Consider the following 26563-nt stretch of genomic DNA (forward strand, 5'->3'; position numbering starts at 1 on the left):
TTTCTCTTTCAGGCTGATATTGGGTGTTGAGAAAAATATCCAGCATGTTGTGAATTTGAGCAGAGTCTAGCGCAGCAGTATAGGCAGCAGTGCTCTCCTCTGTCCACTTGTATCTCCTCGGTAGAGGAAACAGCCTTGGCTCAGGATTTGGATTTATGGTGGTTGACAATGACTTTTTCAGAAATAAGGTGATCTGGCTATGGTCTGAAAAGGGCTGTAGTGGTAATACAGTGAATGCATTTATATATTGTGGTTCAATGTCAGTAATGGCATAATCTACAACACTGCTACCTAACACAGAGCATTGTGTGAGTCTGCCCAGAGAGTCTCCTCTGATTCTGCCATTAACAATGTACAGACCCAAACCTTTACACATTTGTAGTACCTGTTTGCCAGTTTTGTTAACCATGTTATCATAGCTTTGTCTTTTTGTGTTTATGCAGGTCTGGTCCAAAGGGGGACATTTGAAAATATGTTTGTTTCCTTCATAGTTAATGAAGTCTGGCTCTCTACCAGTTCTGGCATTAAGATCGCCACATATTAAGACTGATCCTAAACTTTGGTAGAAGGAAATTTCCTTCAGGAGTTCCTCAAAAACCTCCTCTGCATAATAGGGGGAGTTTGAGGGTGGAATATATATTGCACATAGATAGACATCTCTGTTGTTTTCTAGAATATTTGAGTGAATTTTAATCCAAATGTGATTTGTACCTTTTTTAACTGGTGAGATGTAATCTTTATATTCTCCTTTGTACCATATGAGTAAACCACCTGAATCTCTGCCATTCTTAATATGCTTGTGTTTTACAGAGGGTATAATAAGTTCTATATAATCGTTTGGACAGTTAGATTGATTTTGGTTTTGATTCCAAGTTTCATTCAATATTATTATATCTACATTTCTAACATTTTTCAGAAAGTCAGGGTTTGTTGATTTCAAACCAAAAACTGAAGAGCATATGCCCTGAATGTTCCAGCTACTTATTGAAAAAGATGCTATTTTCTTTACCTTAACAGAATCGTGTACCACTTAATATCCGATTTACAAGCAAAAACAAACGTAATGTGATCAAAATTAATAAATAAATAAAATAAAAACAAATAAAAAGTTAAGTATATGTTAAATGTTAAGTGATTATGAATTATTCAGTGTTGTTCTTCTTTCTATTAGCTCAGTAATTTAGTATAGAGTAGCGTTGCAATGTCTCTTATCTGTTTTACTGTAGACTCAGTTCAGTGGGTGAGGTGTTGAGTCTGGCGGCTGCAGCATCGTAACTGTCTCTCTGAGCTGGAGACTGGATCTGAGTCTGGGCTGGCTGCTGCTGCTGCTGCTGCTGCTGCCAACTGGCGTGGTGTGGTGCAGTTGGGTTGTGGTTCTGAGGGGGTGGGGCTGAGGTGTACAGCAGTGGTGTGGTGCTGGGTCCATGAAGAGGTGGGGGTAGAGGGGGGAAGTAGTGTGGTACTGTGGGGTGGTGGTCCTGAGGGGGTGGGGCTGAGGTGTACAGCAGTGGGGTGGTACTGGGTCCATGAAGAGGTGGGGGTAGAGGGGGGAAGTAGTGTGGTACTGTGGGGTGGTGGTCCTTAGCAGGTGGGGCTGAGGTGTATAGTGACGGGGTGGTGCTGGGTCTCTGAAGAGGTGGGGTTGCGGCGTAGTACCTCGAGGCAGGTCTGAATCTCTGTGAAGAGCTCTGGCCATTGTTGGTGGTGTCTCTAGTGTGCTGCGACCTTCTGTGGAGGTTCTGGTGGTTGGGTGTGCTCTTGTTGGTGATGTGAGATGTTGATCTGGTGCGGTCGAGAGCTGTGTCTTTAATGTCTTTGATGAACAGCTGCACACCGCTCTGGTTTAGATGCAGGCTATCATATAGGTGCTGGTAGAGGATCTCTGCATGATGTGCCATATGGACGTTTGGTATTCCTGCGCAGGCTTTGGATATTTCAGCATTAATTTTGTTGATCTCATGCTGAGGAACATCTCTTCTGGGTAACAGGGTGGATATGGTTACCCTGGCTGTGGGGGCCGCTGAGGTTGCTTTCTCTGCCACCTGTCGCAGTGAGTGAGGTATGTCCATATTGTGTGTGAGGTCATTAGTCCCAGTGTGAATCAGGATGTGTTTCACACCCTGGAGGTCTGTAGTGGCCAGCTTCTTTATAGCCTCTGAGGTGGTGGGACTCCAAATCATCTTGGATCTTCTGCCTGGGAAGAGACGTTTCATACTGATGTACCTTCCATTGGAATCACAGAGAAATATTATTTCTGTGTTGTTTTGTGAAGCAGGTTCTGGTCTCCTTCTCTGGGACCCCTGGTCTGCAGTGCCCAGAGGGAAGAGGGGAGGAGACATTTGGGGGCAAGAGGCTGAGGATGTTGAAGATGTCTGGGTGGCAAATCCAGTCTCCTGTTGCAGGGGCTGCTGGATCTCCTGATCCAGGGGCTGCTGGATCTCCTGATCCAGGGGCTGCTGGGTCTCCTGATCCAGGGGCTGCTGGATCTCCTGATCCAGGGGCTGCTGGATCTCCTGATCCAGGGGCTGCTGGGTCTCCTGATCCAGGGAGTGTTTCTCTCAGTGAACGGTTGTCTTCTTCCAGTTCTCGAACAGCTTGCTGGAGTTCATCTATCTGGTGTCTCTGTTGTTGAACTGTGGAGTACATCTCCTTCACTCCTAAATGGCTGTCGTCAGAGCTCTGAAGACTGCTCAGTGTCTTCTCTCTGAATTCTATGAACTCTCTCTTGAGTATTGAGATACCTTCCTTCAGGACTCTGAGATTGCTGGAGAGTTTGGGTGAATCAGAGTATGGTGTAGGTGGATGTCTGCTGGAGATGGGCGACCTGTTCTGGAGCTCTTGTGGAGGAGGAGAGGAGGAGGAGGATAGATTTTTGATGCCGCCGCAGTTTTCAGTGTTTGGAAGCTGTTCTCAAAGTTGTCTAAACTGTTGTCAGATCCCTGGATCATAACTGTTCCATTGTGGTATATGTTCACAGTTAAAATGGGACTTGAGCGGTCTGCATCTTCATAGGCAGTAATCTGTCTGCCTTTGCTTATCCCATTCTTCTTAATGTGAGTAAACTGCTCACATATTGCTGTGTGCCAATTTTCAGGATGGTGAGTGAAGAACAGTAGGTTGCATTTTACCTTGTGGTTGTTCTTCTTGCTGAAGTCTGCTACCAGTGTTTCTGGATTGGCACGTAGCACATTCATTTTGAAGTCTTTCTTCTGCTGTGCTGTAATGACTTTTGTGGGGTATTGTATTTCACAGCCAGTGATCTGTCCTGGTTGTCTCTGTGTTGCTACAGTTGATGTATCTGTAGCTATGTTCATCAGTTGCTGCTGCTCAGCTGTTGCTTCACAGTGTTCCATCATCATGGTGGGTTTCAACTGACAGTTGGTTCACTGTTTTCTCAGCAGTTATCTTGACAGAGATACCTTATTTCCCAGTCCTGGTCCTGGTGATGTTCCCAAAATGTTGCCAGTCCCGTTGTGAAGTCCTCGCTGTAGTTTTTCTTCAGACCTTTGTTGATGTTGTTGCTAGCCAACTGTCAGATGCACAGTAGCAGTAGAGTTCTTTTCCTCCAGCTAGCCAGGTAGCAACTTCTTTTGGTTAAAGGAAATGATGTAAAAATCGTAGAAAAGTCTGGTTTTCTTCTTAAGTGGTTGAGTGTGCCTTCCAACCACTTGATGTTTGTAAATTTGCATTGTAAATCAGATATTTCAAAGTGAAAACGCGATAAAAAAGAAAAGTTTCAGGAGCTCATATCTTCTGCTTGCTCATTCAGTTGGTTGCCAACCTCTCTCTTTCTCTCTCTCTGTTGTTTAACAGCAATTTTGCCAAAGCATCTGTCCAAGCACTCGGACAGAACACAACAAATAACACAAACACAACACCAAGATTGATTTACATTAATTATTTATACAGTATATACAGTGTGCGTGTGTGTCTGTGTCGGTCACTCACTGTCCCTCAGGTTGTGGCATGTTGACACATATTGGGCAGCAGATATGCCCTATCTCCTTCTCCCAGGAGTATTTTTAATTTTGATATGTCGTTCAGCTCTTTGAACTCTGAGATTACAGGGTTGAATTTATTAAAATAAATGTCCCTCCTTTCGTTGAATGCTTTACATTGTAGGAGAAAGTGCATCTCTGTCTCAACTGTCGAGCAGTGACCACATGTTCTGTTTTCTTTTGGTTGCCATGATTGTTTGTGTCTTCCTGTTTGGATTGTCAGTTTGTGGTCTTTGAGCCTGTACTTGGTGAGCATCTGTCTCTGCTTCCTATCCCTGACAGTAGAGACATATTCTGCTAATTCATAATCTCTTTTTAGGGCGAGATAACATTCTGATCTACTTTGGCTTTTAGTTTCTTCTTTCCAATCTTCCAGATAGGTTTCTTTACATTGTGTTATAATTTGCTTTACTCTGATTGGTGTTTGGAGAGCAGTGTTGTTGTGAGGCTGGTCAGACTGTTTCTGAGAGGGGGCAGTTAGCATCAGTACCAACTGACATAGGGGACTCTTTTCTGGGCTCAGCTCTTGAGTTTGGAGGGCTTTGGAGTGGAGGGTGTCTCTGGCTGGATTTCAGCTGGTTAAAAAAGTTGAGCGTTCTCTTTTGAATGTTATTATCAGTGGGTATCTGCCTAACTCTGCTCTACATGCATTTGTTGGTGTGTTTCTGTGTACATGTAAAATGTATCTGCAGAATTCTGCATGTAAAGACTCTGTTGGATGTTTGTCCCAGCGGGTTTAGTTCTGATGACTGAGTGGACCCCATACTTCACTACCGTACAGCACAATGGGCTGGATGACACTATCAAATATTTTAAACTCTTCGAGCTTTTTCTTTTAGTGCATTCACTGCCATGTTGAAACTCCCTGATGCTGTAATGGTTATACCAAGGTCGGTATAACTCATGCTATGTTCAATGATATGATTATTTATGGTAAATTGGTGTTTGTTCTCCTGACATCTGGGGCGTTTTTGAAAGATCATGACATTAGTTTTCTTCATATTTACTGCCAGGGCCCAGTTCTGACAGTACTTTTCTACTATGTCCAGCTGCTGCTGTAGTCCTTGTTCAGTAGGAGACAGTAGAACAAGGTCATCAGCATAAAACAGAGACTTCACCTCTCTATCTAGGAGGGAGAGGCCAGGAGCAGCAAGTTCATTTATATACACGTTAAATAAAGTCGGACTTAAATTGCAACCCTGGTGTACACCTCTTCTCTGGGTGAAGAATTCAGTTTGTTTGTCTCCAATTTTAACAGCACACATATTTTCCAAATACATTGATTTAACCAGATGGTACATTTTGCCCTCTATACCACAGTGTAGAAGCCTGTAATAGAGCCCGTCATGCCAAATAGAGTCGAAAGCTTTCTTGAAATCAATGAAACAAGTGAATATTTTACCATTTTTTGTTTGGTGTACATGTTTGTTGATTAAAGTGTGAAGGGTATATACATGGTCGGTGGTGCAGTGTTTTGGGAGGAAGCCAATTTGACCTTTACTCAAGATGGAGTGTTCCTCAAGGAAATCTAGTATTCTTTTATTCAGAGTACTACAGAATAATTTACCTAGACAGCTGCTGACACAGATGCCACGGTAGTTATTAGGGTCTGATTTGTCCCCACTCTTATGAATGGGGGAGAGCCCATTTGCACCAGATGTCATCTGTCATCTTAGCAGCTGTTAGGCTCAGAAGAGTCCAGGAGAAGAGAACTCGGGGGCAGGCAGCCCCGTGGGGAGAGAGGTGGAGAAGAGCCAGAACAAAGTGAACGACTTCATCTGTGAGACTTTCAAGAGGGTATTTTTCAAAACATTTCAAAACATTTCTCACACATAATGTACATAATGATTAATAATACTGTCCCTTTACATACATTAACATGTTTCTCTTTACACAGGATTCATCAAAACCTGATCACACCAGGTTGAACTGGCTCACAACACATGCACAGGGGAGTTTAAGTCTTTGAGCAATTATGCAGGAAGTTTGTAACTTGAGGTCTTCCTGTTTTGGGTAATTGAAAATTGTAAGTCAGAGACAACGCTCCAGCCTGCAGTGGCGATGCAGCTGTTTATTATGTGTAGATTGTCTCACTACTCATACTGTAGTGTACTAAATTCATTCCGCACTGTATACTGCCAGTGCTCTTCATAATCAACATATTTGTCATTGCAATTTGCTGCTGTTTGCACTCCTGGTTAGATGCTAAACTGTATTCAGTTGTCTGACTACCTGCACTCTGTGTAATAACAATACAGTTGTATCAAATCTAATCTAAAAATGACATAATTTACCCAGTAATAGACATGATTATCAAACCATGCACCTTTCCTGAACTTTATGTGTATATAGTTAGTAGTTAGTAAATATTGTGAATAAATCCCTTTTTACACAACAGAACTTATGAGTCTTCGATTTGTAAATCTTTTATAATTTCCTAGAGTTTCCAAGAACTAGAAGAGGGTTTACATACGGTGTTGTCTGCAATAATATTTGCATATTTTCATTCCATTCAAACAAAATCTTGTAAATCTATTGTCTAGACATTGTTACATGTTATACATTCTCTTATTGCATGTTTTAAATGTTGAATGAATGCAAAAAAAATCATGGGAAATACAGACAAGACATTTGCAACAAATAAAACTTAAAAAAGCCCACACACACTCTCTGAAAGTGAGTTAAAGTGGAGTTTTAGACAACAATTTGGTTGTGACTTGGTCTATGTACTCTACTCACTGTATTCATTTCTTTTATTTGATAATTAGATTTTTTAGTACAAATAAATCTAGGATTTGATGAGACTCTGCTTCCCGGAGACAATCAGCCATAGAGCCCAGCTGTTGATTGGAATGCCAATCATGTGGTCGGCAGAGCCAGCAAAAACATAAAGTACTTTGCAGGGAAAAGATACTCTGAGGAATTGCTGGCCATTTATCCTTTTCTTTCTCCAAAGGTTAGTTACCTGAAATAAAATGCAGACTCTTACAGTATGAAGGACACAGTTGACATTTCTGTGTATAATCATTGCATTATTTTAAGTTTATTTTTTTAGATTTGTAACTTTTTGTATAATGAGTACATGAAAAAGGCTATGCCAAATATGTGAATTGTTTGGAAAAAGGGAGTTCAAACATGAACTCATTCATGTTTAAATGCAGAAATACCTGAAACACAACATGCTTTGAGCAGTTAGGTGGACTGGTTGAAGTTGCTGCTGCTAATTTCTACTCACAACATTTCTGTGGTCTATGTGAGTGTTGCAGAGATTTTTCACTTCTTAAAATAATAAGCCTCAACATCTCTCAGGTGACACAAACTATATATTAATCATGCTATTAATAATGCACATTGCATATTAATAATTGTTTATAGCTGCATTTTTTAAAATGACAAATATCCATACCAACCTGTTGTGGGCATGAGTGTCTCTCCTGGTTGGGTAAAGCTAAAGTAATTCAATCCATGACGCTTTGCATTGCGGGTGTATTTCACTAATGGCTCACTTGTCCTCACTTTACCCAGTTGGTAGCCTACCTACCTGAATTTTAATATTTACATATTAATGAAGTAATAATACAAACTCAATATATGTATTTCTTCCATTAGTGAATAAACAAGCTGTTCTCAGAGGAAAACAAGGTCCCAGAACACTGTTTGAAGAGAGGTGGCAGGGTCCGCCACATATAAACAAAGTAAAACAGTATACATTGTATTGTCTGTTGCAGCCGTCAAATTTAAGTTATTACGTTGGTATTTGTTGACTTAGTTTTACAATGGAAATGAATTGTTTATTCTGCTTATGATAGCCTATGGTAGCCTATGTGATAGCTATGATTGTTTATATATAATTGTTTTTGTTTTTTATGTCTCCCGGGGGCATGTTGTGCGTAACAGGTGGATATATGGGTCAGATGATTGCGCGGCGGCGCATTGGGAAAACCTTAAATGTTTGGTTAAGAGGCGGTGGTTGAAAACAGTTTTTTGACCACGTTATTTAAGTTTTTCGTTGCCATACAAGATTTTTTCGTTCTCTGTTGGATGTCTTAATAATTAAGCATACAGTTTGGAATGGATTTAAGTTGTTAAAATAAAAGTTAAGATTTTTTAAACCGTGGCGAGCGAATATTTTTGGAGCGTGAGTGAAGCGGACCACCCCTTCAACACCACGGCTTTTAACAAGAAAAGCCGACACATTGTCCTTTAAGGTCAGTTTGTTTATTCACTTTATTCAGTCATGAAAACATTTCTTCACCAATACTAGAGTGCTCCTTGAACTTCGTCTTTTTAAAGTTAGGGTTGATATGTATTTCTCCTTTAAACAAAACATGGCAGAAGTCGAAAGATAAAGAATCTAAACCTCAAAAGACGAGTCATGACACACGCATTCTATAAAACTATTTTTCCTGTCGTGTCGTAATCGTCAATCAGCTGAATCTTCACTCAATCTTGGCTTAAAGAACAATCACCCAAACAAATTCACATTTGTTCTGATTCTTCATATTTGTTATATTGTTTATACTTGTAATTACAAACTGTTACACATCGTACAGGTGTGACCAACAGGTGTAATGAATGTGGTGAAGTGTCCATGGAGTACTCCCACTTTCTCATTTATTTGGTTTCTCATCGACAGTTAACTATAAAAATAACTTGTTACAAACCCTCACTAATACATTAGTTAATGATAAACTCACATAACTCAATAAAACTCAATATATATATTAATATATATATATATTAATATATATAAATCAATGAGTTGTGTCATTAACCTGTTGTAAATAATTTATGAACTGCTTAACACTTAATAACTGGCAAAGAAATAATAAATGTTCACTTATGTGAATAACACATTTCAGCTTCTATATAGGGTTAGGGTTAGCATTACTAACCACAATATTGACAATAAATAACTGACTAAATACTTATATTTTGGTTATATTATTTACAGTTAGAAATCCTTTATTATATATATAGAAAATAGTATTAACCTGGTGTAGACTAAATCATTTAAAAGCTGCTGAACACATTTTTTAGTAAATAAATATTAAACTATCATCTGTGTGTATGAATGTTCTGGGTCTTGCAGCGCAGTTTGGTCTTTTCATCATTAACCTTCAGTCAATGCACATCTCAGAGCCACTTTTCGGAGAAAAGTCTGTTTTTTGTGCTGGAGTTTAGTTTGATGCCTCTCTGCAGGTGGCGGAACACCAAATTTGGCGCTTCATGTCTGCTGTTTTTTGGACACCTCTCATAGTAGGTTACTTCACCTTGTCAAATGCATTACAAGAAATATGTATAGATAAGAAACATTTATTGATGACAGTTGACACTTGCTGCCTGGTACACAAGTGTGTTCTGAAACAATCCAAGCTACACATTTCTCATTATTGTTGTGTATGCGTATCTGCATACCAGTTATGTGCACCAGTTTTTTTTAAAAAAGGAGTAGAGTTGTAATGGCTTTATAATTCTGATGAAAAGAATGTGTGAATAGGCTGACATAGACTGGTTGATAACAGAACTGGCTTGTGAAAAGTACTGACAGGTACTCAAAGCAGATCCCAATGTCTCCTCGAAGGCTGTAAACACAGAACCCTCAACCCTGAAGACACCTGGTAAGACATGCTGCAAGGGCCCAAAGTGGTATAGAGGAATCAGATAAGCCTTTATGACGCATCACGTTTACTTCTGAATTGAGACATTTCAAGTGAAAAAACCCCAAAGCAACTCAAAGATATTCGTTAATGTTTTGAAAGCTTATTGTTTGTTGCTGAATGAACTGAGCTAAGTGATTTCACTGGAGAATCAGATGTAGGAGAAAAGGTGAGATCTTAGGTAATGATTTAAGAAATGCCTTTGTGAATAAAAATATTGCATATAAAATTAATCAGGTATTCAAGAGCGTCATCATCTGGACTTTATATTGATTTTTTTTTACGTTTAAGGGCTGTCACTGGTAACCCTGTGTTTAACATCACATCGCCATGAACTGTGGGTAAATATCTCAGGCAGTTTGCAGAAAAGCTGACTTAAAAACTGAAGTTAACACAGAGAGCTCAAAATGTTTGAGAGCTCACATGCACTTTGTGATTTGACAGTGGGACAGCGCCAAGCTCTTGCAGTCCTACTGGGAATGAGCAGTGTGGACATTGGGATTGGGACGTACTGGGAAGCTGATGGGGAACAGCTGTTGGTCAGGTGGATGTGTAGGTGACAGCTGAGGAGAAACTTCATCCATTTGTAACTGAAAAGAACTTCGCTGGCTATCAACATTTTTCAGCATGCTCTGGTTATAGTCATCTTAGTGGCAATCTGGAAGACGTAAAAAAAATACACAACCGGCTGTGAATCCTGAAGGCCTTTAGGTAAAGTGCTGCAAAGGTTAGTCAAGTTTGACTGCTGGACTTCCTAAAATATCGTAGTAGCACAATTAAAATAACTAACATAACTTTATATTTTTTGTTCTACTGTGATGGAAACAGTTTATGTTGTCACCTATTCTCAAAACCTGCAGAAAACCCTGTGAACCAGGCAGACTTATCAAATACTATTACACCTGTTAAACTGCAGATGGAGAAATGCAGACATTCAAATGTGAAAGAGGGGTAACGGACAATTTAGTTAAAACATTTTATTGAGTGTGCAGTTTCCACTCCTTTATTTTTAAATTGTACATGAAAATTCAACACATATTGAAACTGAGACAGGACATGAGACTAATCTACACCACTGTGAGAATGTGGACCCTTAGTGACAAATGAACAGAATACAAAAGGAAAGGGGTGGACTTTCAGTTGTGAGTTTCATGGCCAAATTCAGCTGGAGACAGGTTTGGTAGTCACATTTGCCTTCTTAGTGGTCTGCAAGAATTTCTGCAAGAAGATGAACAAAGCAACTGAATTAGACTGGGACATTATGGCCTCATGGGAGCAAACAAATGTTTAGAGATAATGACACCTGTAGTACAAGAAGTGTCAGAGTGAAACAAGAGGGGTGTGTGTGTGTGTGTGTGTGTGTGTGTGTGTGTGTGTGTGTGTGTGTGTGTGTGTGTGTGTGTGTGTGTGTTAGGCTTACCTGTAGGTTATCGTAGTGTTTGAGGGTTTTGCAGTGGCTGATTTCTGCCTCTTTGGCTCCACTGAAGAACCTATTACACACCTTACAGAAGAAACCTGTCTTTGGGAGCAAGAACTCCATACCTGTGGACAGACATGCAAGAGAACTCTAGCAGCTGTTGACCACTCAAATCTTCAGACATGGTGAATGCAAGCATGAAAACACAATGCAGATAAGATGAATAAATACAAACAAGTGTCTCACCGACTGGTTTGCTAGGGTCAAAAGGAGGGAGGGCGTCGTCTGTGCTCGTCTGAGTTTCTTTCTTTAATTTCTTCTTCTCACTCTCTTCAGAGTTCTTTTCAGACGTCTCGTGCTTCCCTGTGAGAAACAGAAACTCCTTTCAAATCTGAAACAGGGACTGATGTGAAAGAGCTGGTTTGGTCCAGGTTTTACTTAACAAACTTATCCAAGTGTCTTCATCACTAAACACCTGTATCTCTTTCAGTGTGCTATAAATTTACATGTTACAGTAATACATTTCCTTAAGCAGTAACAATAACACATTTCTAATAGGATTTCACTAATACCTTTACAGTTACACTGTTCAGTAACACTATAATGAAGTGTTTATTGGTGTTTTTAAAGAATTTATCCACACCACGGCACTTCCACCAGCACAAAAAATATCCCCAGAAGAAGAATAATGATCGTGAATTGCTGAAATGGCTGCGGACTCTACATTTTCTAGATGAAAATGGGAGTAAACTCCCATTAGTTTGAGTTTGTCACCCTGCTGACATCTGACAACAGATACAGAAGTATCTGCTGCTGTACCACCAGACTACAGAGCAGCTACATTCTCCAGGCTGAGACTCCTCATCATCAACACTCCATTTTCTAAAATAGCTTGTTTTTTTCTGTGAATGTCACAGAAAGGACTCAGACCTAGTTTTATTTTTTAAACCCGTGTTGTAAAGATAATGAATTCACCTTGTTACCTCATGTACTTTGCTATTACTGTAATTATGAGTCTAATACCACTTTTCCAAATTAGTGGGTTTAAACGTGGGTCAGCCCACTAAAAATCGCCTATTGACCCCATTCCCACTTCACGCAGGCAAGGCAAGCCTGTCTGTGATTTTTATCTGAAGCGTTCATTGTAAATTCCTTCTTTATTTACTCGCCACCACCAGATGTTGATAACACGTCATTACTTTGCGCAGCAGAATTTAGCCCGTTTACCCGGGTCTTAAGTTTAGATCAAAGCCGAGCCGAGGTGAAAAAAACCTGGGTCTACTGCAGAGTAGACTGACCCGGGTGTATATATGAGTTTACACATTCCCATTGCACACAAAAGCCTGATCTTAGGGGGTTCAAGTGGGATTTTTGACCAGTGGAAAAGGGGTATCATAAAGAGACAACATGAGGAAAGACATCGTATATCCCATCCTGGCCTAGTCATAGTCCTGTACTTGCGGGACTGTATTTGAGCGAGAAGAGCACAAATGCCCTCTTTCAAGGGTTGCTTTTATGATGCTCTTATCACAGGCTTGCACCTGGATTTTATGTGTGCAGGTTTTGAGACTAATTAAACACCATAGCTCAAATTCTTGCTCTTTATCAGCATCTTGCCTCATTTTGTTGCAGCCAATGCAACATCTCCTTCCAGGACAAAAAAAAAAATTTAAAACCCTGCATGAACATTAAAATAAGGATTCGGACGCCGACTGCATGCTAACAGTAGATGCTTTGAAGCCCTTAAATGAATAAGGAGCTTCTCAAGGCTGGGAGCTTCCCATAGCAACCATACTGTTCAGCTGTTACTCATCAACATTTTCCCAACCAACTCAAGGCTTCAAATGAAGATGTGGTCAAAGCCTGATCTGCAAACACTAAAGTACTGCTGAAACCCATGGTTTTAACTCAAAGAAAATCAAAGAAAATCAAATAAATCGTACCCAGCTCTGCAGCAGGACTTCCTGTCTCTTTGTCCGTTACATCCTGCATCTTCTCATGTTCCACGGTTCTGTCCGACACCACCACAATCTCCTCCCTCTTAGCCTGGGTGTGATTGAGAGCACTGTTCTCTTTCTCATCTTCCTCGCTCTCTGCAGTCACTGCCTCCTTTGCGGGGCTGTTTGAGGAGGAGTCGGCGGGGGCAGGTGAAGCTGCAGGGGCAGGTGTGGGACAAGGTTCGACCTCCGAGGAGGAGTCCAAAGTGGCTGTCAGTGTGGTTTCTAGACAATGACAGATTTCAGGAAAAAAATAATTACACATTTAAAAACTTAAAGCAGCTACAAGGAACTTTCTTATTTGGTTTATTCTGGCTGCCCCAGTGGACAAAAGTGGTATGAGCACCACCGCTTTCTGTCATGAAGATCTTGTTCTAGCAATATGAGGTTTGTGGTTTAACATCAACATTATAAGCCAGGTGTTGTGCTGCTGCACCACCAGACTACAGAGCAGCTTCTTTCCTCAGGCTATGAGACTCCTTAATTCATTCTCAGTACCTTGTAATAAAAAATTGTTAGAATTTTTTTAGAATCCGTCCTGGTGACAGACATGAAGACAAACTACACAGAAATAGCCAGTCTCTCACTGATGCTCTGGTTTGATATTGTAGGACATATAAAAGGCATCAGTACAAAGAAAGATGGGGTTTCTTTCAGTTCATAATAGCGGTTAAATCTACAGAACTGTACCTGTCTCCGGTGCTTCTGGTTCACATGTTGGCACCTGTGTTTGGCTTGGGGAAGAATCAGGTTGTGAAGCAAGTGCAGGGGAAGCTTCAGTCGTGAGGATCAGACCAGGTGTCAAATCTGATGACACCAAACCACCAGTCTCAGCTGTCAGCACAGTCACAGGGTCAGACCCTGATACATGCTGATCAGATTCAATCAGGGTCGCTGTGGTGTCTGAATGTTTTGTTTCTGTGGTAACCTCCTAGAGGCAGAAAAGATAAAGTGGGCCATGATGTCTCAGTCAGCCCAATAACAATGTAGAGAAACTCTTGAATATGATATGTAGACACTAACATGTACCTCTGGAGCATCCTTTGGGACAGATGTGGGATCGTCCTCCCTTCCCTCTGTGTTTTCCATGGGAACAGTGGGAGAAGGAGACTGAGGAAGGTCGGTCACATCTCCTACTTCATCTACTGTCACAAAGTCACTCATGTTGAATGGGAACTCATCAAACTCCTCCACCTGATTAGATGACAGGACAAAAAGAATGAACACAGGAGAAAAATATTGAGGAGAGTGTTCAGATTTGCATGACCCGACGGTGTCTTCTCACCGTTTTGGTCTCTTCTGAGTTGTCATACTCTTCATCCCTCCGGGACCTCTGTTTGTATGACCTCATTCCTGACAAACCTTCACCGCATGCCCTCTTCCTCTCCCTTCTCGCTCTTTCCTTCCTCTCCCACTCCCTTCTTTCCTCGTCTCTCTTCTCCCACTCCCTTCTTTCCTCCTCCCTCCTCTCCCTCCTGAAGCGTTCGTCCCTCTCCCTCGCCCGCCTTGTCCCCTCCTTTTCCTTCTCCCTCCTCTCCCTTTCCTTCCTCTCTCTCTCTCTCTCCCTCGTCTCCTTCTCTTTTTTTGCCTCCTTCTCTTTTTGCTCCCTCTCCTGCTTCTTCGCCTCCTCCTCCTCCTCCTCTGTGAAGTTCTTGGCTGGCTCTTTTGTCTCTTCTGCTGCTTTTTCGCCCTGGTCTGTCTCCATTTGTGTTTCCCCCTGATCTCCATTGGTGGGAGCTGCTATGTTGTTGGGATGGCTGGTGGTCCTTGTTCGGCACTCCACAAGCAGTGCATTAACCATTTCTTGTGTCACCTGGTGAAACATGGACCAAAAACAGATGTTGTAACTTCCAAAAACATATTAATATGCTGGAGGTTCCTGGCCCTTTCAACACAGAATACACTGACATGTTTGAGTTATTTCACCTTGGGGAGCTGTGGCATGGCCATCTCTTGGGGATCAGCATCAGAGCTAGTTCTTTTTGTGTCTTCACCAGCCTGAGTGTTGTCTTCTCCTACTTTGGATTCATCTACACTTTTTGTTTCCTCTGCTGCCTCCAAGACATTTTCAACAGCTGATGTTTCCTTTGCATTTGTCTCTAAATCTGCTTCTGCTTCGGTGTCTGGTGCAGCCAAAGAGTCAGAAACAGCATTAGTAAGCTCGTCTTTAATGATCTCTTTGTCTTTGCTCTCGTTTTCTCCCAAATCCTCGTCTTCACCAACTATCTTCTCGCTCTTCATTTTCTCATCCTTCCCATCACTGTCTTTTTCCATGCCCTCCAATGGACATTCAGAGTCCTCTTTATATGCCATCTCCTCTTCTGCAGCTGCTGCTTTTTGGCTGCTTTTGCCATTTGCAGGTGTATCCTGTGACCAGAGACAAGGAGTGTCACATCAAGCACCTGCAGTTAAAGCTCATAAGAACTCATGCCACTAGTAGATGAAAAATATGTCATATGGATGTCCCTTAACTCTTGACAACCATTTCAAATTCATGATCAAAGTTACCAACCTCAGATGAATCAAGGTATGCAGCGATGACTTTGGTCTGTATGTTGGCTTTGGGGTCAGGCTTGCGGGAAAAGAACAGAGGATTGTTCTGGATGATGCATGGGAACGCCTGGAAGCGCTTGTAAACAGACAGGGCCATGGCTGCAGTTGCCATCTCACAAATAACCTGAGCAGGAAGAGACACAAAAAAAGTCATCAACATGTGAGATTTCTATGCTCGACAAGTAAAGAGGTGGGACCAGAAAGATGTAGAGGGAATGTTTTTTTTTACCCAGGATATAGCTGGGACTCAGCGCACAGTGGATTAGCATGTTTGCAGCTACACATACAACCATCCTCACCATACTGTTGAGCTCTAGGGTCTTGATGACGGTACCAAAACGTCGCACTAGTTTCTGGACCTCAGAGGAGCCAGCTGGTGTGTTGGGAACATTTCTGATCATTAACAGGCTGCTCCAGCCTACTGGAACAGGACTCTCCTGCAGGATACAAAGGGGGTTTACCATTTACCAATTAAAAATTACAGTATTATTAAAAAATACATTTGTAATTGATATGCATTAGTTATGTGAACACATCCAGTCCCACGGCACAACTGTGATATGGCCTAATTTTTATTTGTTCAGGTAAGACCAGGTATGATGGACGATCATTACCAACCACTGGTGACTTGGAAACAAAAACAAGCAGTAGTGCTTTTGCAAATCTGGCTATTTGGTAGCATGGGATTGCGTTTTTTCTCAACCTTTATGCGTTTGTGAGTATGTGTGGAGACTTTGGCCACTGTGAAGCCTGTTGAAGTTTACCAATTCAGACAAACCCTATATTTTCATTATCTGATTTTATTTTGTCATATTAAAAAACTGATGAACTACAGCACTATTGCTATTGTTTAGGAATTCATTTGTATTGTTTTTTCCTATAGTTTTCTTTTTTTTTGTTAATTTGTGCAGATTTTGAGAAATAATTGGGTTGAAAATTGTCAAACCAATCTGGCAACACTCTGGGAATGTCACTTCACTTTACACGACTTCCCTTGCTTATCTAAATCTAAAGAGCGCTGCCCAAGGGTTCTTTTCAATTGCTTTCTGACAAGCAGAAAATTAACAAACACTGAGCACACTGAATCATAGTAACAAAACACAGCTGAATAATTACAGCAGGTGTGTGCAGAGAACAGCATGTGGAGATGTGTTCTGATAATAGATAATGTCACTGCAATCTGCTGCAGTTCTACAGTGAAACACTTTGAGTAATGAAAACACTTTACTGCTTTTACTATGAAGCAGCTGCAGGATGTGTTGCCGTGCAGCCACTGTGATATAGCTTAATTCAAGGTTGGTTAGGAACTTATACCCCTTTTCCACTGGTCAAAAATCCCACTTAAACGCACTAAGATCAATGGGAATGTGTAAACTCTGCATTTACACCTGGGTCAGTTGACTCTGCAGTAGACACAGGTTTTTTTCACCTCGGCTCGGCTTTGATCTAAACTATGACCCGGGTCAATAGACTAAATTCCACGGCATAAAGTGATGACGCGTTATCAACATCTGATGGTGGCGAGTAAATAAGGAAAGAATTTGGGATGCAGTCTATCCATGGATGTTTTATCACTAGAGACAGTGTTTGAGGTGGAGCCCGTTCATGCCTATGAAAGCTGCTCAGTGGTGTTTTGAAGCCAAAAAAGCTCAACTTCCTTGCTGTAAAAAAAACCTGGATTGCCTACCGAGCTGGCTAACTTTCAGTTTAGTGCCCAGCTAACTTGAATGGAGAACTTATTTAATTGTGCGGCTCTTCTAGACTTTCCAAATGTTATTGGCCCGAATGGCTCAAATTCTCATTTCGCAGAGGTTGAGATGCTCAAAATAATGTATCCACCGTTTTACAGACGCTTCTTTCACAATGGGTCTATTGTTGTTTTCTCTTCTGTTTCAACTGTTTCCAGCCCATTCGTGACGTGAAACGTGGCGTCAGTGACGTACAATGTGACGCTTCATATAAAAACCACAGACGCGGTGGACAGGCGGTATTTGTGTACATCTCCTTTTGGATTACTACACACATTAACACAATTTTGACAGCTCAAAAACAGCCTCTGAGAAAATCCTGGTGCATTTACAGCAATGCTTATTAATGTGCACTGTCCCTCTTAAATAAACCAGAACAGAGACACATACTGGTAGAAATACTCACTAATGGGTCCACTGATCCAATCAGAAGATTGTACAGAGCCACCTGTGTAAAGAGTTTTTTAGTATTAATTACAAGTTATTGCTTAAGAATCATTGTTCAAAACAAAAATGAAACGCATACAAATAGTGACTGAATTCTGCCCCACTTCAAATACAAAAAGAATCAACCTTCCAAAAGTGATATACTTGACAAAGGAAATTAGACAATGACAGAGGAGAAATGATTTTCAATACGCGGTAGAGGAAAATGATGGGAGGCCTACTGGTGTGGTGAGAGTGATGCACTGTTTGAGATGAATCATCTTCAGCTCAGAGTCGTTGATCTTCATAGGCATAAAGGTGTTGACTTTGACTATCTCTTGAGCGATCTCCATGTCTGGAACTGACACAAGTACCTAACATACAAAAAAGATATTTTATTAATATCGTGCTGTATGCTTTCAAAATAAGGGCTGCACTATATGTTAAAATAAATCATATAATTGACATATATTGTGATTGTGATATGATTCACTATAAGTAGGAACAATAATTTCTTTCCCATCACAATTTTCATAATATTCACTGAATTACTATTCAAATTATGATGATGTGACAAATGTTTTGTCTGTACCAAACAAACATGTTTTATTATATCTGGAGAAAAACATTTGCAGGCCAGTAAATCTCTGCAGCACTACTCTACTTTATTATAATGCTGTTTGGTTACTCACTTCAACTTCATTAAAGAATTGTGCTATTAGGCTATTGCAAATGTGTTCATCAGAATCAGAAATGCTTTATTATCCCAGAGGGAAAATTGTTTACGTTACAGCTACTCCCATTCAAAGTTCAGAATATGAAGAAATAATACTAATACTACTAATAATAATAATATCCATATATAAACAAGAAAAACAAAACAAAAATACAAGAAATGTACACTCCACTAGAATAAATATACATATATACAGAGCAATAAATAATGCCAAAGTAACACCGACCTTTCCAATTTTTGTTGCCAGGATGATGTCAGAGGGAGTTCCAAAAGGATGGACCAGCTTGATGATGTCACTCTCTGACCAGCCACTCTCAGGAAGTCCTGTGATCAACACCATGCCTTTCTGTAGGAAGGAAGTACATTGGGATGTAAGAAAAATGACTGATTACTGATGTTTATACCAGTGATATAAGAGCCCAATTTCAAACATTTCCCTGAATTATAAGTTGGACACAATAAAGCAGAATGTTTCGAATTAATGAGCCACAGGATTTGGCTGAGTACATTCACCAGTCTTGTCACAATATTGTAATATACAGTAGGGTCAAAAAGTCTGAGAACATTAGTCAAAGGACTTCTATTTTGCATTTGTTCCAAATGTAATATTATTTTTTCTTTACAAATGATATCAGCTCAACAATTTAAGTGAAAAGTGGAATCTTTGAAAAACACCCGTGCATTTCTTAGTCTTTGTTTTGTGTCCTTCAAACCTTTCAAGAACTTTCTTCTTCAGTCACCTGACCTCAACCCCATTCAACCCCAAAGACTGAGAAAAAGCACTCTGTGACATCACAAGAAACTTTGTGTAACACTGTAAAATCATGCTGGAATAATATGATGATGAGGTTTTACACTTGTGGAGTCCATACCAGTTTAAGGGCATACTGTTTTTAAAACAAAAGGGGGGCAAACAACACGCTGAGATATTCTGACTCTTTTCAAAGATTCAACTTTTCACTCAAACTGTTAATCTGATAATATAATTTGTAATGGGAAATTAGTTTTATATTTGAAACAAAGAAGTATTTTGATTAGAGGTCTCAGACTTTTGGACCCTACTGTATATTTTCCAAGGTATGGGTATGTATCGTGTACCTCATCAGAAGTCTTCTGGTCAGCCTCACCTCCTGTAGTGGGGAGTTGGAGGAGGAGGAAATGGGGGCCAAAGTGCAAACAGAGTCACAGTTAGTATATTTTCAACACCAGCATGACATCACAGACCTGTCTGCACATGGCTTAGCTACAGAAGTGGCAGCTTTTAATGTAACTGACCAAGTTAAGACATAGTTATAAGATTACATACTGAGCATTTTTTTGCCAAATGATAAATGTGGATATGTGAGCACTGATTTTTTTCATTGGTAGGTATTGCAGTCTCTCAGTGAGTTATTTTTTGTTGCCCTACCAGAGTCTTCCCCTGCTGCACATTTGTCCTCATCTGGAGCAGGTTTTCTGTGAAGACAGGATTGTTAATAGTTGAGTGCAGCCAGAGCATGTTTGAAATTGGCACAGTGAGTTTGCAGCTCATTGGAGGTAAAAAAGAAAATTATGATGACTGTGACAGACCTGTTGTTGGCATCATTTGATGGCCCTGCTTCAGGTTTCTAAAGGAAATAAATCAAATATGTTTACTGAAAGCATACATGAGATTACATACACAAAATATAAACCTGTTCAGTTTTTTTGGGGGGGAAGTTTTGTTTTCTATGCATCAAAGAGTTTTAACAAGATATGCCATCAACACCACATTTGACACAGTACCTTGGCTACTAAAGCAGTGATTTGCTGGTCTCTGATGGAGAGATCTGTGGAGGTAGCCAGAGCCTGGGCGTCTTCAGCCTTCAACATGCAGATGGATGCCTGCAACAGGGGAAGGAGGCTCAGGTAAGGTGGTCCCACATCAAGTGATGATATAGGACAAAAGCCATGATGGCATTTTGCATCACAAAACCATTTTCAAATCTCGAAATATCCACTACTGTTTTTAGGGCCTGGGAGTGACTGTTTTGAGAGACCAACTCAAATATTTGTAAGTCCTTCTTCTAAGCTGTATTTACATTGTAACTGTAGATTCAGCTTATTTTGTTACAACAATGCAGAAAATAAAAAATAAAAAAATGGACATTATTGCAACATGATTTACTTCTTGCCTGTAATATCACTTGATGAGCAAACTGCAACAGTGAAATACAAAAAAACCCCTATATCATAAAAACAGATTGTGACTTAATTTTGTACTATCGCTGCATAATGGTAGCCAATTTTCTTTAGATAATGAATGAATGTACAAAGCAATTTTTGAATTTTTTTTAGGTCTGATGTTTCTGTTTATGGGTTGTATGTTTTGGACCCCTTCATACCCACCAGAAGGTTCTTTACTTATATTCATCTTGTCTTTAAACGGGCAAAATTTATATTTTTTTCTTTAATCACCTAATCAACTATTCTCCAACAAACATAAAACCTATATAAAAAAAACTGAATTAAAAAAAAACAATCTAATAGTAGCAATCTAATCTATAGCAATAGAACAAACTATCTATTGCAAAATGCATCAATAACCATTATGTTGCACTTAAATAGCACCTTTTGTCCTTCCCCCTTCTTGCTCTCTTCTTCAGAGCATGGCATGAGGATCACGTTGTTGATCTTGCCAAAGGACCCGACCAAGTCAGTAACTTCTTGTTCTGTTGCATCCTTTGGGATTCCTGTCAGATAAACCAGACGGTCTGCAACAGAAGAGTCCTGGGAGCCTAAAGGCCCTAGCTTCTTCTTCTTCTTAGCTGGTGGAGGCTTGGCAGTCTAGAAACAAGTTTTAGTTTAGTTTTAGGAAAAATCTAGTTTGAGTTAATCAGAGGCAAAGCAATGCAAGATTTTACTACTTTGTTCTGAAAAGAAAACTCAACAATATGAGGAATTGTTCAATATCTCCATAATGTTTTAATGATATGGATCTGACGATATTCTACCTTCAACAACAAATCTGAATCAGTGATTTAACTGCCACTGAGCAACTATATGAACACAGTTGATAAAAAACACAGCAGCAGGTGTGTCTGTGGTTGTGTTTATTTTAACGATCCTTACAGTCACCCAACACTAGAAGTGCTTGCTTGGATAGAACATTTAACATTTACTGTTGTGAACATGCTCACTATGTAGTCCTGCTGTCTCAGGACGAAGAAAAAAGTTCCAGACTCTCACACATTACAAAACATCTGTGTAATTTACCCTTCATGTAATTGTAAACAATTAGCTGTAAAATTGTGGCTGAGTTTGGTCGAATGAAGTGGTCTTGTCTGTCAGGCTTTACCCAGCAATGGAGAAAAACACCCACTGTGTCAGTGGCCTCGGTACTTGCCATCTTAGTTGCCTTGGTTCCAGGCCTCATCATGCTCTTAAAGGTTTTGGTGGAGGACTGTAATGGTCCATGTTTGGAGCCGTACCCCGCTTTGGAGAAGGATGGATGTCTGCTGGTGTCAGAGGGGAACTTGGCTGAATCATCATGAGGACGTTTCACACCACCGCGAGACGAACCCCCTGCATGAATCAGAGGGTGGAGGACAAGAGCAACAAGAAGTTTTATGACATTAAATTGATGTTTTCACCTTGTGAGTCTGTGTGCGTGTATGTCATTATGACAAAATGTGGTCTAGAAGACATCCACTGTAGCTGGAACTACCACCGACGCAAATTTAGTATTAGAGTATTTGGTCAGGTGTATGTGTCTGTCTGGAACAGATTTTTGTCAGCATGATAGCGAAACAGGCAGGCAACTAAAAAGGTGTGTTGTTGAGATCTAAATGAAGGCCAGGTTTTTCCAAGATGGCCATGGTATGAGCAAGGGGTGAAAGTAGGGATGTGTCACGGGCCTCTACAGATGGCCTGCGGGTTACATGCTCACACAGAGACATTTATTCTGAAAGCATGGTCCACTGCAGTATTCTCTGAAATGCCAGGTGCGTACGAACCATTCCATTTATATCACACCAAATCATAACAGAAGTCTCTGTTTGTCTCTTAGGGCACCTTTTACATGGAGGTATCGACTTGTGTCCTGAAAATGCAGCCTCCTCTACTGCAGGAACGTAGTATTGTCTAACTCTGAGGGTCAATATTTTAAAAGTAACCCTAACCCTAATCCTATTGCCCCACTTTGTACACTTGCTGCCCTAATTTGAAAGCATGTAGTCTACCTGTGTAGTGTTGATGGCGAGGGTGATAGTTGGGTGAATAAGGCCTCCCGAGTGGCCTGTGGGGATGGGGGCCCACCCTATGTTTGCTGTGAGGAGGACTTGGGGTAGGAGAACAAGAGTGGGATCCGCACATGGATTGGGATGGAGAGCCATCCCTGGGATTCCATAGAGCCCGGCTGCCATATCGCCCACTGCGACTTGATCAGAAACAACATTCATCAACAGATATAACCAGCGAAATTACAGAACACAACCACACCAATGCAGACTTTAATAAGTGAGATAAGTTAAGAAGTGACTATGGAGTCTAACTTTATGCAAGATATCTAAAACAATAAATATATTTTTTTTCAAACAGATAACCAACAAAACTACTCAGTAAGATCCCTGTCAGGTTGGCTATATATGCATCGTCAACTTATTTGAAAACTGACGAGAGAGACTCTCACTGGCTGCTGGTCAAAACTAAAAACAGATTATTAGAAACGTAAGAAACAACTGACCTTGGTAGATTTGGTTTCCAATCTGGGTACCTTCAGAGACACACACAAACACCTGTTAACATGTCGGTCAACATCTTCTTACTCCTAAAATTGTATTTGAAATTCCTAAAGTATTTCCTATTAACATTGAAAAAACTCAAAAAACATTTAAGAAAGCAAAGTGAACAACAAAGCAACAGCATATTTCAGTTTGAAGTTGCCCTTTAAGTACACCACTTCTTATGGGTATCATGATTCTGTTCCTTAAAAAAATATCACCTTGAGGAAGACGAGCATGAGCAGTCAGCAGAAATAGCCTTCAGACTTGCGCAAGGGAAATTTATATTAATGGCTATCTATCGATGCCTGTGAAATTCTAATAAATAGAGCCAATAACATGAAGCCAAAGTGCTTTCATTGCAATTAAAAGAGCAGTGCTTCCCATACATAGGCTCTACTTGGGCGGCCCACCCAGGAAGATAAAATCCAAATTCCACTTTTTTTCCCCAATCAACAATGTAATTTTACAGCGCATACAGACCATCCGCCCTCCAGCTCCACCCACCTCATCATACAGCATGTATCAGTTCTGGCATCAGCAATTTACTTCAGTGTTTCCCACACATTAATTTATTGTGGCAGTCCACCACAATATCAACATTGGCCGCCACGTATTGATTTTACTATTTTTGGAGCTGCGCTTCCTGTTCTCACTCACTCAACACAAAGGATCCATCCGTGAGTAGAATATTAGTTATATACTCCGGTACAGTGGATGCAAAGAAGACGGCTGGCCTCATTGTTGAGATCAAGCCCCCAGGAAGAGCGGCAGGCCTTGAAGCCAGTTTTCATAGTGGCCAAACCGTGTAATTATTACATCAGCACGGGATGCACTGGGGCCCAAAAAGACTTTCCCATAAGCTAACATTGTGAAAGACATGTCTGTAAAACTGTGGATAATTGTTTTTGAGTCTCACAACCCCCGCAGGATAGTTATCTGTTACTCTGACATAACAATCCATATTGCTATACTGGAGATGCAAGACCTCAGCAGCACATTAAAGATTTTCTCACTTGTTGCGCAGGTCTCTGCAGGCAGCGGTGTGGTTAACAGTGTTAATATGGTCAATCCAGTCCTGAAGAAAAACGACAAATGGGAAAGGAAGATGTCATAATCAGAGACAAATGGAAACAATCCTAAACAAAGCTATATTCATATTTCAAACATATGAAGATAAACAAAAGCAAAAGCAATCAGATATCCAATTTATCTAGCGTTAAAGACTTAAGTATTGAGACTAAAGCTCAAGACAATCTTTGTTCCCTAGTGTCGTTTTGTTTACATTGCTCAAAAACCCTCAACTGAAAGTGGAGACCCAGTTCTTTGATCCCATATTTCTGTTCAAGTTATGTTACTGCAACTAACAGAAATACAATACTACACTTGGTCTTGACCTTGAACATTAGATCATTGAATCATTTGTGTTGCTAAACATGTTCTGTATTTCTACTTTCAATTACTGTATCTCAGTGTGACAATCAGTCTTCAGCATTAACACTCTACACCACTGGCAGAAAAAAACAGACAAATAAAAAAAAATATTTTAGTCTTCTTGTTGCAAATGTTCAGTTAGGCCCGAAGAGGACAGATCATTTATTACACCAGTATCTGCTCATCCACCAATTTGTTGCCTTTGCTGTATGGAATTCCATATGACATATGACAATTAGTTCAAAATAAAAGAAATTCCTATGTTCAACAAGTTTACAGTGATTATGATAAACCACAATGTTTGCAGATGGACACCTAAAAACCTTATAGGATTGTACATTGTGTCATTTTGACAAAGACCATCTAATATTTTGTTACATCATGAAAACAACCCTCATTATGCTAATGACATTTTTGTAAATTTGGCAAAAACTTTAAAAGAGACAAATGTAAATCTGAGAAAATGTTAGATGAATGAAATGACCATTGACAAAATGCTTTTGTCAGAATATACCAGATCTTCAAAAACTCCACACTCACGCATACCTGAGAAATTAGGACAATTGCACTCAAATATGAGTAATTAATATAATTATTATATAAATCATTATTAATATAATGACACTGATGCAGAGTATATGAAGTTATTCCTACATATAGTCAATCACAACACCATTCGAGCACGAGAGAAACTCCACTCCGATGCTAGAGACCGGAGCTTTGGATTTTCTCAGAGACCAAAAGGAGTTTATTCAACAGCAATTACTGTTAAACTAGGACAATATTTCCATTAGCTTTGAAAATTCCTCTGATCAGTTTATATAACCTTTTAAAATTATCCTTTGTCCAAGGTAAGCTGATCATTACTGTATCTAGTAGACATCTTTATCAATGAATATACTTATAAACAGACAGCTAATGTATCAATGTTCATATTTACAGTAACTGTTCAATTAAACTGCCCTTTGAAACAGATAACCCTGAATTCTTAAATGTTACGTCCTTAAAATGCCATATGAAACTATCACTACCAATTTAATATACTCATGATTGTACTATATATTGATGTTTATACTACAGATTGGGGTAAGTAAACACCAATAGAATAGTTAGGAAGAAAACAACAGTTTTATTTAATAAAATGGCTGAAGGACCAGGATTGCTTAAAAATTTGTGATGTGGGTGGAATTTTTTACCTTACACCTACTGGGAAATTTCCTGGGAACTTGTGACAGGTTTGGAACTTGAATACATGAGTAAGTTTTACAAATTTGAACATATAAACGGTACTATTTGAAAAAGTAATTCCAAAGTTCTGTCTTTTATAGTAGGGTTTTAACAGTCAAAGTTAGCTACAAGTGCTACCAAAGTTGTTTTAAAAAAGCAGCAGCTCTTCCAGTTTTTTTGGGCAACTTTTAAGTTTAAACTCAAGTCTTACTTTACTTCACCAGACAATCATCTTTTCCAAAGCCTGATTTTTCCGCTCACCACCATTTGTGTCAATTACTGAAGTCAGGGCATCCTTATTTGGTCACTGACGGTGCAGCTGTGGTAGGATGATTGTGTGTCAACCCCCACCTCTGGTGCTGATAGGCCTAGAAACTGTCATCCAAATAAACTATACATCACATCTGTTCTTAATGGAACAATGAAATCAGTGTCCCACTAAGAACAAGATACATGAGAATAAGTGAAAGTAAGTGTTTTGAAAACTGTTGTCTTGGTAGCAATTGGCATTTCTGCATCTAAAAGGCACTGATTATAGCTTTCAGCCAAGATTGTGGCCACACAAAGCTATCACATTGTGGGGTACAAATATCTGGCTTGATGCTTTTTCTTAGAGCATGCTTGAACA

At 40.0% G+C, this 26563-nt stretch overlaps 1 protein-coding gene across 4 annotated transcripts in view; it reads right to left on the bottom strand.

Annotated features, from left to right (window-relative positions):
- Nucleotides 1–10326: 10326 nt before the first annotated feature.
- LOC311251556 (uncharacterized protein) overlaps nucleotides 10327–26563 on the bottom strand; it is a 36128-nt gene continuing 19891 nt past the window's right edge. For 2 of the 4 annotated variants that reach the window (XM_084344034.1, XM_084344037.1), the window contains exons 3-24: nucleotides 24291–24352; nucleotides 23238–23267; nucleotides 22735–22931; nucleotides 21900–22078; nucleotides 21125–21340; nucleotides 20300–20398; nucleotides 20105–20142; nucleotides 19944–19990; nucleotides 19634–19665; nucleotides 18762–18881; nucleotides 18042–18173; nucleotides 17780–17821; nucleotides 15925–16062; nucleotides 15585–15749; nucleotides 14999–15439; nucleotides 14358–14885; nucleotides 14096–14266; nucleotides 13763–14003; nucleotides 13019–13297; nucleotides 11322–11438; nucleotides 11079–11200; nucleotides 10327–10876 (exon numbers count right to left, since the gene is read on the bottom strand). In XM_084344034.1, the coding sequence (XP_084200160.1) occupies nucleotides 10820–10876; nucleotides 11079–11200; nucleotides 11322–11438; nucleotides 13019–13297; nucleotides 13763–14003; nucleotides 14096–14266; nucleotides 14358–14885; nucleotides 14999–15439; nucleotides 15585–15749; nucleotides 15925–16062; nucleotides 17780–17821; nucleotides 18042–18173; nucleotides 18762–18881; nucleotides 19634–19665; nucleotides 19944–19990; nucleotides 20105–20142; nucleotides 20300–20398; nucleotides 21125–21340; nucleotides 21900–22078; nucleotides 22735–22931; nucleotides 23238–23267; nucleotides 24291–24352 (3453 nt within the window). In that variant the 3' untranslated portion in view covers nucleotides 10327–10819. The remainder of the gene's footprint in view (nucleotides 10877–11078; nucleotides 11201–11321; nucleotides 11439–13018; nucleotides 13298–13762; nucleotides 14004–14095; nucleotides 14267–14357; nucleotides 14886–14998; nucleotides 15440–15584; nucleotides 15750–15924; nucleotides 16063–17779; nucleotides 17822–18041; nucleotides 18174–18761; nucleotides 18882–19633; nucleotides 19666–19943; nucleotides 19991–20104; nucleotides 20143–20299; nucleotides 20399–21124; nucleotides 21341–21899; nucleotides 22079–22734; nucleotides 22932–23237; nucleotides 23268–24290; nucleotides 24353–26563) is intronic. The other 2 variants (XM_084344036.1, XM_084344035.1) reach the window with 2 other exon arrangements.

The sequence above is a fragment of the Pagrus pagrus genome (assembly GCF_965226575.1).
Source record: "Pagrus pagrus genome assembly, chromosome: 2".
NCBI classification, from domain to species: domain Eukaryota; kingdom Metazoa; phylum Chordata; class Actinopteri; order Spariformes; family Sparidae; genus Pagrus; species Pagrus pagrus.